Source organism: Lolium rigidum, chromosome 6 (assembly GCF_022539505.1).
Source record: "Lolium rigidum isolate FL_2022 chromosome 6, APGP_CSIRO_Lrig_0.1, whole genome shotgun sequence".
Classification (NCBI taxonomy): Eukaryota; Viridiplantae; Streptophyta; class Magnoliopsida; order Poales; family Poaceae; genus Lolium; species Lolium rigidum.
Genome location: NC_061513.1, coordinates 323,280,081 through 323,295,133, shown reverse-complemented (window position 1 = coordinate 323,295,133; position 15,053 = coordinate 323,280,081). Strand labels below are relative to the sequence as shown.

The window sequence follows — 15,053 nt, the reverse complement described above, 5'->3', positions numbered from 1 at the left end:
TTTGGCGCCCAACGCCGTTGAGCACAGGCGGGGGAGGTCTCCCCTGCGAAGGAGGATGGCTCGGCCGGAGCCTGCCGGGGCGCGGCCGAAGGTAGCAGGACACCAGGCGCTCGAGCGGATGCGTAAGCGGCGCGTGGCCACCGTCGGCTCGAAGCGGCGCAAGGGTTGCCAGCACGCCGCCGACGGGGCGGCCAACGCTGCAATGGCGTCGGACCACCGCCTCTGCCTCGTGTCAGGCCTAGCCGAGGTCGTAGGCCGCCACGGCTGCGGGAGGGGCCGTGGCCGCGGGGAGTGCCACCGGTGCCGGCAGCGCGAGGCGGGGGCAAGCTACGCCCGTGCCGCCTTCCTGGTTGCCGGAGCAAGAGTGGGCAGAGCCTTGCCGTTCCCGTGCTCAACAACGAGCATAGCGCGCAATGCATTTTTTAGATTTTAGAAGAGTGTAATTGTAAAATGTGATTGTATTAACCGTCCGACAGTTTTTTAGGATCGGAGGGAGTAGGTAAACTGACTCAACATAAAAGTAGAAGAATGGCCCTTCGCAGAGGGAAGCATGGATTACTATTTTTGTGCTAGAGCTTTTCATTTTGAAATCATAGAAACAATTTTGTCAACGGTAGTAATAAATCATATGTGTTATGTATAAGACATCTTATAAGTTGCAAGCCTCATGCATATATTACCAATAGTGCCCGCACCTTGTCCTAATTAGCTCGGATTTACATGGATTATCATTGCATAACATATGTTTCAACCAAGTGTCACAAAGGGGTACCTCTATGCCGCCTGTACAAAGGTCTAAGGAGAAAGATCACATTTGATTTCTCGTTTTTGATTATTCTCAACTTAGGCATCCATACCGGGACAACATAGACAACAGATAATGGACTCCTCTTTAATGCATAAGCATTCAACAACAGATAATATTCTCATAAGAGATTCAGGATTAATTGTCCAAACTGAAACTTCCACCATGATTCATGGTTTTAGTTAGCGGCCCAATGTTCTTCTCTAACAATATGCATACTCAAACCATTTGATCATGATAAATCACCCTTACTTCAGACAAGACGAACATGCATAGCAACTCACATGATATTCAACAAATGTGTAATAGTTGATGGCGTCCCCAGAAACATGGTTACCGCTCAACAAGCAACTTATAAGAAATAAGATACATAGCTACATATTCTTCACCGCCTCGTGGCTCCTCTTTGTCTCCTCTTCGGTGTTCTGGAAGGCTCCGTGAAAAATAAGACCGTGGGCTTTTGTTTCGTTTAATTTCGAGAATATTTCCTGTGTAGGATTTCGGAAATCAAAAACAGCAGAAAATAGGAACTGTCGCTTCGGCATCTTGTTAATAGGTTAGTACCGGAAAATGCATCAAAATGATGTAAAGTGTATATAAAACATGTGAGTATTGCCATAAAACTAGCATAAAACATAAGAAATTATAGATACGTTTGAGACATATCACTCCTCTAGGTTGCGCAGGCCACCGCCCTCGCCTGATCATTCCCATCACCAACCCGTCCCTCTCTGCTCTTCATTCTCTCACTCTTGATGTGTAGGCGAAACAGGCTCTAGAAGGGAAAGGGAAGAAGAAAGGAACGAATGAGATCAGGGGTAGGAGGTGGCAGGAGGGAGGGTCTGACGACCGCGACGAGCTCCTCCTTCTTCCACTACCCCTGTTGGCTGTTGTACGGTCTCCTTTCTTCAATCCTCGGGGCGGGCGGGCGGGCCGATGACGGCGACCTCGGGCTGGACCAGGCAGGGGCCAGCGGTGGCGACCTCATCGCAGAAAAGGCAGTTTCCGGCGGCGGAGAAGCATTTATCGGCCAACAAGCAACATACCATGATCCGGAAGAAAACGATGACAGCCAGATCAAGAAGAAGATGAGAAACTTGCAGCGGAATCGAGATGCAAGGGACGCCCGGGAGATCACCAGAGGCAGGAGAGAGCAGCGGCCACAATCTCACTACCCTCCGATCAAGCACATGCCATTTGCCGCCGCTTCTCACCACCAAAATCCACCACAATAGCTCATGTCTGAAGCGGACGCTTGGAGATGTGAAATTTAGTTGGAAGTGGCATGTTGCAGATATGCTTGATGGTACCGCAGTGATTCATTCTTTTTCTCTCTGTTTTCCGTTCTGTCTCATTTTATTATCTATGAATGCTTTGTCTTCTTCTGATTTTGTTTTGTGTTCTCTCAGGAGCAGAACACGCTGATTTGAATGGTCTTATTGATACTTTCGTGAGGTTATTTGCTCTACAGACAGGTGATTCAACAATCTGTTAGTTCTTTTTATCCTCCTCGAGGGTTGTATGATCTCTCAGCGTTTTTTTCTTTCTGAAGTTGGTGCCATTTTATCTCCATATTATGCACATAGGGAGCAGGCATGTGAACCACGCTTCAAATAAAATTGGCATCATGTGAGCTGATGCACATGTACTGCATACGTATCTCGACATGCCTTTTCCATGAAGGAAGTTGAGTATCAAAGCAACGCCACCAAGCTTATTCTTGAATAAATTGATCAGTATCGGCTGGAAAATATATTTGCTCCAACGTCAAATTTGCTCTGTCTCGACAATGATTAGAACTAGGCAGTTGAATGTACCTATATGATCCCTGTGACGATTTTCATATTTTAGGTTATCCTTAAATGGAAATAACATCAAGAAAAACATCAGTGTATATTGTCTTTAGCTTAAAGTTTGTAGGTTCTCTCTTATTGGAGGTTATCGATGGATCACTGTATGTAATTCAAATTCAAAGTCGTGTGGATTTAGGGGAATAAGGACAATTACGTAATTTACTATAGTAACTTGAGTACCTACATGATTTTGTGTTCATAATATTGTTTTCTATTTGAAACTTTTTCAACAACACAATTTGAATTACAAGTTTATTTTGGAGCTTTCTGTTTCTCTTTAATCTCTACATCTAGGTAGACCAAGGGTTTGGTGCTACCTTTTCTGGGTCTGCTGCAAGATGCAAGTTTAATACTTATCTTAATGATGCTTTACCTCTGTTTTCTTGATTCCCTGGTGTGCTATGCTTTCCCATCTATTGTGAGATGCTTAATTGTAGGCGCCCTTGTTTGCTGGTTTGCTGGCCGGGGTCTTTGTTCTTCTCTTCTTGGACAACGTACAACTTCTCTGCCGAGGACTTTGTTCAGCTAGCATTCCTGTTCTGTTGATTATAGGCTCTGATGTATGGCCATTTCCTGTCCCGTTTAATGATCATGCCGCGAAGTCTTCTAGTACTCATTCTTCTATAGATACAGATGATTGCAGGTGCACAATTCGTCTTGGTAAGTGACGAGTTGAGCCTCCTCATGGTGTATGTCACTATTGTACCCAGTTTATTGCTTCATCATGCTATAGACTCATAGGTGTAATTTCCGGCTTGACATTAGTCGTCTTTAATCTCACATAAAAAACCCAAACCCTTTTAAGACTATCGCTTCAGAGTTCACGGGGATCTTAATAGACATATTTGGTGGGCTGAGGTTGAACTGTACAAGTAGGATCCTTATGGATGTTAGACATGTGTATACATGTATGTAGTGCTACATCTACTTGCCACATTATATTTTCTTAGTCGGTACACTGAAAAGGGAGTCTACAAAATATTATTGTTGGGTGAAGCAGCCAACAACTATCAAATAGCCGGTTCAATAGAATAGAAAACCCAATTGCCAACTGTTCATTTCACGTCTATTCATAAAAAGAGTTTCTAGACAAATACTAGATTAACTAGGTTCGGATGAAGGGTTGCGTAGTCACCATATATTATTATCCACTCGGTGTGTTGCACAAGTGACATAATTTCAACTTTTTAACTGTAAATTCATTAATTGTTTTTTCTGAATAAGTGCAGCCTAACAATTGATTTCTTGGAAAATTAATCGCAGATTGTTGGTTCCATCATTATACAAAACCAATGTACTCCAGTTAGCTTCGTGTCCTTGCAACTTCGAATATCTTTTATGTTTTTTGCGGAATTATAGCAGTAGCACCAATTACCTTGCTGAGTTTTTTTCTCATTGATGCTCCACCGAGTTTATAAATTGAGTCACTTCTGATCTTCTGGTTCTTGAACATTGATGCATCCTCCATCAATGCATAGTATTTTAATATTTCCGCAATACAACAGTAGAATTAAGCTTTCCACATTAAGGTTCTACTTTACAAGTACTTCATAAGCAGATAAATTGAAAATAAGTAATCTGTAGTCATCGCCTGCCAGGCGTGTGTTTGCTTTTACTATTTTCTTTATCTTCTTCCCAATTAAATTTTGTTGTATACCTAGAAGAACACAACTAGTGGTGCTCTGCTCTTCGTAATGTTAATCTTTTCCCTGATCTGGTTTTTATTATATTTCTTATTGCATGAAAGTTGGTTCCTAAGAATATGTTGCAGTTCTGGTTATTTGAGTCTGATTGTACTTTTCACTCACATTGACTACTTTAAACTAATATTTTTTCTTAGCATACTTAGTCTTTTTGGATCAATGGTCACGAGAGTGAATTAATTTTTTCCACATCTATTGAGAACTTATGTACAGTTTCTAAGCAAGTATACTTTGTCCATGGTTGATTTGACACATATTGTTACTAGGTTGGTTGACAAGGTCAATTTGTCTCCTGTGGTAAATGTGATTCACGCTGGTGCCCGTGGAAGCAACATCTGTGCTGATGTGGGCTAACATGGCGGAGGCAACACACAAGAGCTTTCTGGCAAATCTAGGACCAGTTGCAGATAGTGCACGACAATGGAGGCTCATCGATGAATACCAGCACAGGAACTCTGATCTTGCTGCTGCCGTCACGTTTTGGATAGACAGAGCACCTATGCACCAATTAGGTTCAAATTTATTATGACTGTTTAGGTAAAGAACTTCTCTCTCCGGCTCAAATATGGCTTACATTTTACAGTCTGAATGTTCATACTATTATGAGAAGTGAACAAGCACCATCTGAATTGTGTCTTCAGAACATGTATACGTCGGCAAGGTTGACAAAGGTTGTGTGTGGCTGGAGCAAGCATATCTCCATCATCTGCTATTCCTTTTGCATGCCTCCTTTTTGTGTCTGCAACTTATCCGATGTGTGATTTCTTCCTTTTGAAGTGTTTTGGTACTATATATATAAGTATAATCTCTAAATAGTTAGGTCTATGGTGAGGGTTTTGGTTTCTAAGATGGATTATATTTGTTTCACTTGCGAAAATCACATGCCTTCTTTGTTCATGTTTATTGGTTTTATATCAACTTACAAAGTATCCCTACCTCCTGAATTTTCTCCTCTGCCGTTCAAAATTATTCCACGGGCATGGCGTGTCGCCGTGCCAATGCCTCCTAGTTATAAATTAAGTGAACTCACAACCGTCAATCACATTGGTTTATTGCTACTTGGTACAAGTACTTGGTGTGGACGAGTTGCACCGAGGATTCATCCGGTTAAACGAAAAGAGGTCAGCATGGATACTGAATCACCATTTTATCTTCCCGTTTCTTTACATTGGGTTGTGGTTTCCAACAAATAAGGCATCATTGTCAGCCGGAGACGCATGATCACACTCATCCATGCACGAGAGCCAGAGTAAGAAGATGAACGATGTGTTTGTTTGCGCTAGGCACAATCGCACGACTTTTCCGCTCTGGTGTGCGTCACATCATGGTCTCGTTCAAATAGGCTTTTGTTCATCAAGTAAATATGGTAATTGTACTTGCTCCAATACTTTGGCGCACAAACTTGTGGATGCATCATTAGGAACACCATGTAGCGCCGTGACGTGGCCGGTTCAGTGGCGATGAAACACGACCTCATGATTGAGCCATGGCTTCTCCAGTGGGCACGATAAGAGAACATATCCTACAATCGTCCTCTCAAACCGTAAGTAGGAGGAGGATGAGACCGTTGAAGTGGTTCACCGGGAAGGCTCAGTTGTATCGGAAGAGAGGATGACAGAACATGGGTTCGTCGTCGTCTTCGCCACATCCCGACAAAGATAGATTTTCCTGCAAAAAAGACGGATTTACCCCTTCATGTTTTCTCTGTTGCCCTCCAATCATGGCACAAGTAGGAATCCAAAGCACACACACCCTAACAAAAGAAAAACACAAGAGGTTCTCACTTTTTTTGCGTGAGAGTATTTTGCTTGAATTGGCAAGGAAGTCCAAGCCCGGCAGGGCCCTGGGCCAGGGCGGGCCTCGCACCTTTTGAGCTCCCCGATCCCACCACCACTTGTCCCACCCCGGCTGCTGCGCAGTGCCCACCTGTCCCGTCCCGTTTCCATTCCGACGCAGCTCGGCTCGGCGCTCGCCCCTCTCCTCCCTTCCCCCATCGAGGCCTCCGCTTTCCAATCCGTCTACTTAACCACGCCAGCGGAGGCGAGGAAGGCGAGAGGGTTCCCCACCCAACCCTTTCCTCCGTCCTCCGTCCGCCGCCGCCGCCGCCGCCAGCCGCCCGCAACCCGCCGCTCATCTCTAGGGTTCGTTCCGTCCGTCCGCCCCCCTCCCCGATCTCTTCCCCCCGCCCCGCCTCCGCATTGCTGCCTGATCTGATTCGCGGTTTTTTCCTTTCTTTCTTTCTCGCGTAGGGTTCGGAGGAGGAATGGCGACGCCGGGGCCCCGCTACGCGCCGCCAGATCCGACGCTGCCCAAGCCCTGGAAGGGCCTCATCGACGGCACCACCGGCTACCTCTACTTCTGGAACCCGGAGACCAAGGTCACCCAGTACGACCGCCCCATGGGCCCGCCCCCCGCCCCCGTCGCGCCCGCCCCCGCACCCGCCCCCGTCGCGCAGCCCCAGTACCACCACGAGGAGAGACCCAGGAACAGGGACCATCCGCCGGAGGTAACCAAATGATCCCCCTTTTCTGGGGTTTCTTGTTCCCCTTTCACCCGGTCGCTTCCGTAGCCTATGTGTGTGTGTGTGTGAAATGCGCAAGATTTCCTGTTTTGATCTGTGCCCTCTGTCGATTGCTTAGCAGAATGCGCCTCCTGACCACTTCGAGGTGGTGTGCTTGTCTTACCCTTGTTTATTACAATCATTCTAGGCGGTGGCTGTCACATTATGTTGCTCTTTGCATTGCGTTTTGCCTTGTCATGAACGCGCAGCATGGTTTAGGTCTATAGGGCATGAATGCCGCGGACTAGGAAGCAGAAAGTCTTGTGTTTTGGCCTATAGCTTGGTGGTTATGTGTTCTTGCATTGTGCTACTACCTCTGTCCGGTTTTAATAGGCGCAGGGATATACGACAAGCGAACTAGCTGCGGTTCTAATCAAAGTCAATTAAATACGGACGTAGCGAGTATTTGTCGCATCATGTGCCTGAGCACCGTTTAGAACAAGAGCGCCTCTAACCGTGGAGCGAAAAGCTCATTCTTTTGGCATGTTTCGCCGTCTTGGCTCCTGAAAAAGGGAGATTGCATTTCATTAACTGCGCGATGTCGTTTCTGTTTTCAGCAGCGCCACAGCGAATCTGCAGGAAACCGCGCGCCATATGCTGACCACAAGCCCAGGAGCGATCCTTCTTTGGAGGTAACACATCTATCTGTCACAAACCATGTACTCCTACTTATTGCCTTGCTCCATAAATGCACTAAGAGCGCCATGTAAAAAGCGATTCATTGGGCATGCTCGTAGTTGATGTTCGTTTCTTGTTAACACCCTGTCCTTTTTCTTTTTCAGCAGCGCTATTCAGCTGGAGCGAACCCTGCAACTATGGCTCCCACTAACCCAGCTCCACAGGCTACCAATGGAAGCAGCATGTCGGTAGACGCCTACCGTGCTAAGCACGAGATTACCGTTATCGTACGTGTCCAGCCTCTTTATACACTCCAATTACTCCTTGTCGTTATGCGCAATCTTGCTGAGCAAATTAACATCTTCTATTTACCAGGGAAATGAAAAGCCAGCTCCATTCATGTCGTTTCAGTCCACGGGCTTCCCTGCAGAGATTCTTAGGGAGGTAGGTGCACATACAAATAGCACGCCGCCTTACACCCTCTTTGAAGTAGTCAACAATTCTAATCAGAGTTTGAGTTGTTTGTTGCCGTGCCTAGCCTTCTCATATTTTTTCTGCAATATATGCTAGATTTGGTTTCTATATAGCTAAAATGTTATGTCACATGACATATGGAGCCTTTTCCTCTTTGTCCTATTGTACGTCCGGGCTTGAATATATATGCTATTATCAGATATAGTATTCAGTTATTCACATATTACTCATGTCTACAGGTCCAACAGGCAGGATTCTCTGCACCAAGTCCTATCCAAGCTCAATCATGGCCTATTTCTCTAAAAGGGCGTGATATTGTAGCTGTGGCCAAGACAGGTTCTGGAAAAACCCTGGGTTATCTACTTCCAGGATTTATTCTTTGTAAGAGCCTGCGAAACAATTCACGGGATGGACCAACAGTGCTGGTTCTCTCTCCAACCAGGGAACTAGCAACACAGATTCAAGATGAAGCAATCAAGTTTGGCAGATCTTCGAGAATATCATCTACTGTATGTCCCTTATATCTCTTTACTCACATCCGTTATGTGCGCTTGTGTATCCACGTTGCTAGATGTTAGTAATATGCATGCTCATACCTAAGAACTGAAATTTCTGTTTTAATGTAAAATGCATATAGTTGTTCTAACAGGATATTATTTAATCATAACGTTTCTTTCGCAGTGTCTATATGGCGGTGCTCCAAAAGGCCCTCAGATAAGAGATATAGAGCGTGGTGTCGATATTGTTGTTGCAACTCCTGGAAGATTGAATGACATTCTAGAAATGGGAAAAGTGAGCCTTCGTCAAGTAGCATATCTTGTTCTTGATGAAGCTGACCGTATGCTTGATATGGGATTTGAGCCACAGATAAGGAAAATTGTGAAACAAGTACAACCTAAGAGGCAAACTCTTATGTTCACTGCCACTTGGCCAAAAGAGGTGAGAAGAATAGCGTCAGATTTGCTGACTAACCCTATCCAGGTTAACATTGGGAACACTGATGAGCTGGTTGCAAATAAGTCGATCACTCAGGTAATACAAAATGCAATTTTTAGGTGCTTCTATTACCAAGATATATTTTGTTTCATTGTTTTGATGAAGTGGTTTGTTACACTTTGCAGCATGTGGAAGTTACCACAAGTATGGAGAAACAGAGACGCCTTGAGCAGATCTTGAGATCACAGGAGCCTGGATCCAAAGTCATAATATTTTGCTCCACAAAAAGGATGTGTGATACTCTGTCAAGAAATCTATCACGGCAGTACCGTGCATCTGCCATACATGGTGATAAATCACAGGCTGAGAGGGATTCAGTGTTGAGTGAATTTCGAAGTGGCAGGTGCCCAGTTCTTGTAGCTACTGATGTCGCTGCTCGAGGCTTAGACGTAAAGGACATCAGGTTTGAACTATCTTTGCAACTTATAACTTTGAAGCCTCTTTGTAAATAGGTTACATAGTATAGTTTGCAATAGTGATGGGTGAATACACATTTTACTACTCTGTATGTTTTAAAAATTGTTTCACTGACAATCCTCCCTAAATCTTTTGGCACAGAGTTGTGGTTAACTATGATTTCCCAACGGGGGTTGAGGACTATGTCCATAGAATTGGGAGAACAGGTAGAGCCGGTGCGACTGGAATCGCATATACATTCTTCTGTGACAACGATGCAAAGTATGCTTCAGATCTTGTGAAGATTTTGGAGGGTGCAAACCAAACTGTCTCACAACAGTTACGAGACATGGTTGGCCGCGGAGGGTATGGTGGCAGGCCACGGGGGCGTTGGGCATCTTCTAATGATTCCTATGGTGGCCAGGGATCTTTTGGCGGCCACACTCGAGATAGTTCAAGCTTTCAGTCAAGGTGTGTTTCATTTTCTATTTGGAACCTTCCTTTGAATGTAGCACAAGCCTGATGTGATCATTATTTGCAGTGCCTATAACAGCAGCAGTCAATACGGTGGCACTCCTAGCTTCAATGCCAGGTATGACACCAATGTTTCTGTATTTCCTTTTCTGAACAATCAGTACTCGGTGAACCATCACTTACATCATTCATAACAGCAGTAACAGCAATCAGACCAGTGGAGTTTCAAGCTTACCTGCCAGGTTAGTGTATAACTTCCTTGTTTCCAGCTTATACCCAATACGTGATAATTAATGAATTGCCATCTGACATAACAGTGGCAGCAACAATCAGTCGGGTGAAGGTCTCAGCTTTCATGAAAGGTATCATTTAATAAAGACATGCTTCCACTTGATAACATCCATCTCATTCAACAGAGGCACATGGTCACCAACTGTGGAGTTCACCTCTGCCCATAGTATAACGTGTCCTTTAAATTCTTGAAATAAACAAGCAAATATCTGATTGTAGTATCACCAAGTGCTCTTGCTCTAAGATCATCTGTAGTATTTAGCTGAATGTACCTATATATTTTCCGGTTGAATTATTTCATGGAAGGTACTGTGCCCAATAAAATGGGGTTCTGGCTCATAAAAATTCATCTCACTCCACACAGTCACCAGCTTTGGAGTTCACCTGTAGCCGTGCATACCGCCTCCCTTAAGTTCATGTAATAAGCAAAGACAATATCTTAATGGAGTTCACCTGTAGCCATGCATACTGTCTCCTTTGATCTAATGCCATTTCTTGGGTGGCATGCCTGTATCGCCTCCTGGTTGAACTATTGATCTAATGCCATTTCTTTACTCGAAGCAGAAAACAACTTATTGTATGTTTTGTTATATGTTTTATTTCTTTATAAACAGAAGTCCACAAAGCCTCTATTTAATGACTCTCTTTGTTCAATTTGCAGGTTCTACAGCTCTAGAGGTGGTGACCGTGCTAGGAGCAGGAGTCCTCCCAAGGCCATGGGGGTCTCCAACTGGTAAAATGTTGTCTGGAAGATGGTGACGAAATGGGGTAGACGGAGTTGGTTCCCTAACCAAATTATAGTGTTATCTCTTGTGGTCGTTTGAGCAAAGGTTGTCCTGAACTTTGCTGACTTAGGTTAAGTTGTGTCGGGTATTTTGTTATGTCGATGAGGTGCTGCCTCGCAGGCGCACTTGATACTGTGTCGGTTATGGTGGTGTTAAAAAGTACTCTCGTGGAACCTGGAACCTTGGGCTGGTTAGCTATCTATACCCTGGTGGTCGCAGTAGTGTTATAATCCTCGGAGTCGAACGGCTTGAGCCGTGAAGTTTGGACGGAACCATGTAAGTTAAGTCGGCTGTTGTAAATGCCCTCGGCATGGCATGATGTTGGACCGAATGCCCTATATGCTTTGCACATGCCGAACTTCTGAGCAACATTTGTGACTTGTCTCTGTTCAGACAATGTGTCTCACCATTTGAGACTTGTGCTGGCAAAGTTCACTTATAGTGATTTTGCACTGGAGTACTCCAGCATCAAAGCACTTTTGGCTTTGATTCAAGGAGTATATTACAATTTCCTTGGCTGAAAGATTGATCCCATGATCATTCCAAGAAACTGAGGTCCCGTGGTACAAATGTACTACGGAGTACTTAGTGGTGGCAAGTGGAAAACTGAGCATCAACCAAACTTTCTCATGGATTTTATGTCTTGAGGAATCCATCATCATGTACTATTTCTCAGGACTGGCATTTATTCAGGGATTATGTTACAAACTCTTATAAGTACCAAAAGAAGACTGATCTTGCGATCATTCAAAGAAGAATCTGTGGCCCCGTAGTACAAGTGTACAACTGGGGCTGGCAGGTGTACATTTTCCTCATCAACATATGTCTTCCTAATTTTGCTACCTCAAAAACACGTGTGAAAAAGAGAAGAAACGAATGAAGAACTACTGTGACCAAAGGCTACTGCTACTCTTCATTGACTCTTGGGTTTACTCTTCTTCAGCCTGGAGTAGAGGTAAACTCCGCCTAGTGCAGCGCCAGTTCCTGCAGGACGAAGAGCAGTCAGATTCTGCAGTAAAAGAGATAATCTGGTCGAGTAAAAGGAGGTTCAGGGCTGTTCTTGTTTACCCAGCGCATTGACAGGCGAGATGGGCGTCCTGAAGAAGAGGACGGAGGACACGATGACCACCACCCGCTTCACGCAGTTGGCGACGGAGTGTGTCACGGGCGACACCCTCGCCAGGATCATGTAGGAGATCTTCTGGTAGCCGTGGAAGCAGAGGCCCGCCAGCGCTGCCCTCACGCAGAGCTCCTGCAGGTTCACGCCCTACAGAAAGGACATCATGCAGTTTGGTCAGTTCACGATTATTTTTTTGATTTGAAAGGCTGTTCATAGTTTATTTTGAACAGGAGTTGTGATGCAACAGTCCAATGATGCGCTTGTCTGAATTTTGCTGAGAGTGGCAGACTCACCGTGCTCTGGAGGTAAGCAGGGGAGAACTTGACCCCTTCGGCCAGCAGCATCAGCGGGCAGGACAGCAGGAAGGACAGCACGGTGATGAGGGAGAAGAGGTTTATGTCATCCATGGATTCCTCCTGCAGCAATTACAAGACCCAGCTAAATCATCATCCGGCCTTTGGAAAGAAGCAAAATATGCTACTCGTAAATTCTTGATAAGGGCGAAGAAGATGATGAAGTCACCTCTTCGCCGCCCAGAAGCCGCTTGCTCAGCACATTCCTCGTCTGGTTGAGCAGGTTCGATGCCATGGCACTCCAGAATCCAACCCTGCGTCAACGGGGGAAAGTGACAGGATTCCTCCAATTATTCCGGGTTCAACGGCGGAAAGGGAATATAATCATCGGGGGCATGATTAATTAAGGGAAAAATTATTATTCTTGGACGGCTGGGGAGACGGGACAAACCAGTTGAAGGAGACCTCGGTCAATGATGCCAGCGCGACGCCGCCGACGATCGGCACCAGAGAGCCCAGAACCAGGAGAGAAGGCCACTGCATGGCAGGTAGGCGGACGAATTGGTTGACCGAAAAATAATTCTTCAGTTTCATTTCTGGTTCAGAACAGAAGGGGCGTTACCTCTCCGAGGAAGAATGCGGAGAGCAGGACGGTGAAGAATGGCTCCGATGCCTTGATGGTGTGCGTGAAGGAGACTGCCACCGCGCCCAGGCTCATGTTTGTGAACACCGTGCCCAGCATGTGGCCGGCGGCGAGCGGCGCGATCTTGGCCAGCTGCAACGAACGAGTCTAACTTGTTGGCGCAAATTCAGAAGAAGCAAACGGAATGATTACAGGAAGAATGGCGTCCTGACCGACCTGCGCGGCGGAGAGCTTTGGGAGCGGGTGCAGCCTGGCGGCCCACATGAAGAGTATGGCGAGGGAGCCGAATCCGAGCTGGAAGGCGGTGATGGTGTAGGGGAGCGGGAAGGGCAGCGCCTGCAGGACCTGCTTGTTGTAGATGTTGAAGTAGATGTTGAGGAGGTACCATGCGACGATCATGGCGCCGAGCTGCACCGCGCCCGCAATGCCGCCGCTGTTGGATGCCGCCTCGTCAGCCGGGGGCAGCTCCGCCGTGGTCGCCGCCGCGGCTGCCAAGGCCGTCCGTGCTGGCCGTCTCGTCGAGAGCAGCGGCAGGGACAGGGGAACGGGAACAGGGTGCCGGTTGCCCTGAATCCGGATAGGCGCGACGGGGTGGCGCGAGGTGGAGCAGGAGGCGGCGCCGGCATGGCGCGCGGTGGCGGAGGACGACGCCCAGGCCGTGGCGCGGGAAGAGGAGATGGAAGCCGCCACGGCGCGCTGCATCTTGCCGGATTGTCGTGAATTGTTCTGGCTGGCGGCTGGCGCGGCCCGTGCGTTATATTGGTCCCCTCCCCGAGGCAAGTGTGGTTTGGTACAAGGACGTTACAGCGGGACTGGATTGAATCTCGCCGGGATCCCGTACAGATTCGTCCCCACTAAATAGCGCCTTTTCAATGTACGTACACGTCGGAACATATAATATGTGGCCATCCGCCTCAGCAAAAGAAAAAGAACGATGTTCGGTATTGGAGAGTGCAATAGCACGGAAGGAAGGACAGAGAGTGCCAGGCAAATTTGAATACTCGTCGAACGGCGACAGGTTCCATCGGAAAAGAAAAACCCGAGAAGAAACAGGCGTCACGAGTGGCGTGGACATCCACGGCGATGCAAGGGAAGGCGGGAGGAAGGGGAGCGCGAGATCGAATGCAACCGCGATCTCACAACACGGCCGCCGCCGGCGTCGTCTGGTGGGGTCGCTCCGTTTGAGCATCTCACTGCCGTATGAGGGCCGCCCCGCACAACATTCTCTATTTGAGGATGCTGCTTTCACACCAGCGTCTTTCATACGTCAGCCAGCCCCGAAAGAAGTTATAACTTAAAATAAAAAAATTAAAACGATATTCATATGAAATTCGAATGAAATTTATACATAAGTAACTCGAATTTAAGCTAAAAACTAAAAAAAACATCTAGCGGCGCCGTGAGTCGACGGTGGTGAAGTCTAGGTCGTCGCCGTCGTCGCTGGTTGGCCCGAAGGACCAGTCGTCGCCGTCGTCGGTCTTCTCCTCCTTTGATGCCGGCAGCTCGGAAGGCTTGGCGAGGTCGACGAAGTTGGCGCTGTGGTCCCTGGTAGACCACACCGCTGCATGCCGCGGGTCCATCGCGATCTGCCGGTAGTACTCGTCGATGGAGCGGCCGACGATGAAGTTCTGGTCGGGGAACTCCTCCGGGTCTCGTCGCCACAGAGGGGCGCCTGCGTCTCCGCCTCCATCTGCCACAATTGCTTCTTCTTCGCCGGCAGAAGTGGTGGCGAGGCCGCAACGTCCTCATCCTTGAGGCGGTGGCGGTGGCCCAACCCCGTCGTCCGACGGGCCGGAGCAGAGGACGCACGCCTCGCCCCGTCGCTGATGACGACGCCTCCGGAAGGAGGCGCGGCCAAGCGCGTGTGGGCGACGGCTGATGACGATCCGGTGTAAGAGCAAAATTCATATCCCATGTTTTGTGTGTTTGATGACAACACTTGAGTAATCTCACCGTGTGTCTTGAGTATCATTGTTAGATTTGCAAGAACACGGTGACCTCGCCGGACGCGTCAAGATCAGAAGACTGAAGCGTAGTTGATA

General features: G+C 47.0%; 2 protein-coding genes across 5 annotated transcripts; one reads left to right on the top strand and one right to left on the bottom strand.

The window, feature by feature from the left end:
- Positions 1-6,610: 6,610 nt before the first annotated feature.
- Positions 6,611-11,324, top strand: LOC124668481 (DEAD-box ATP-dependent RNA helicase 14-like). Of its 4 annotated transcripts, none has more exons than XM_047205611.1 (12): positions 6,611-6,867; positions 7,482-7,553; positions 7,707-7,826; positions 7,915-7,983; positions 8,253-8,522; positions 8,695-9,045; positions 9,135-9,412; positions 9,568-9,876; positions 9,947-9,997; positions 10,077-10,121; positions 10,197-10,241; positions 10,832-11,324. In XM_047205611.1, the coding sequence occupies exons 1-12, from the start codon at positions 6,625-6,627 to the stop codon at positions 10,905-10,907; spliced, it is 1,929 nt and encodes a 642-aa protein (XP_047061567.1). In that variant the 5' UTR covers positions 6,611-6,624; the 3' UTR covers positions 10,908-11,324. The 4 variants fall into 4 exon arrangements, with proteins under 4 accessions (XP_047061567.1, XP_047061566.1, XP_047061565.1 ...); XM_047205610.1 differs by having other exon boundaries at positions 7,704-7,826; positions 10,080-10,121; XM_047205609.1 differs by having other exon boundaries at positions 7,704-7,826.
- Positions 11,325-11,598: 274 nt separating this feature from the next.
- On the bottom strand, positions 11,599-13,728 carry LOC124668483 (phosphoenolpyruvate/phosphate translocator 3, chloroplastic-like). Its single transcript, XM_047205613.1, has 7 exons — positions 13,228-13,728; positions 12,991-13,143; positions 12,820-12,905; positions 12,598-12,682; positions 12,369-12,491; positions 12,024-12,222; positions 11,599-11,939 (listed from the first exon to the last, which is right to left on the bottom strand). Exons 1-7 carry the CDS (start codon positions 13,711-13,713, stop codon positions 11,869-11,871), a joined length of 1,203 nt encoding a protein of 400 aa, XP_047061569.1. The 5' UTR covers positions 13,714-13,728; the 3' UTR covers positions 11,599-11,868.
- Positions 13,729-15,053: the final 1,325 nt, after the last annotated feature.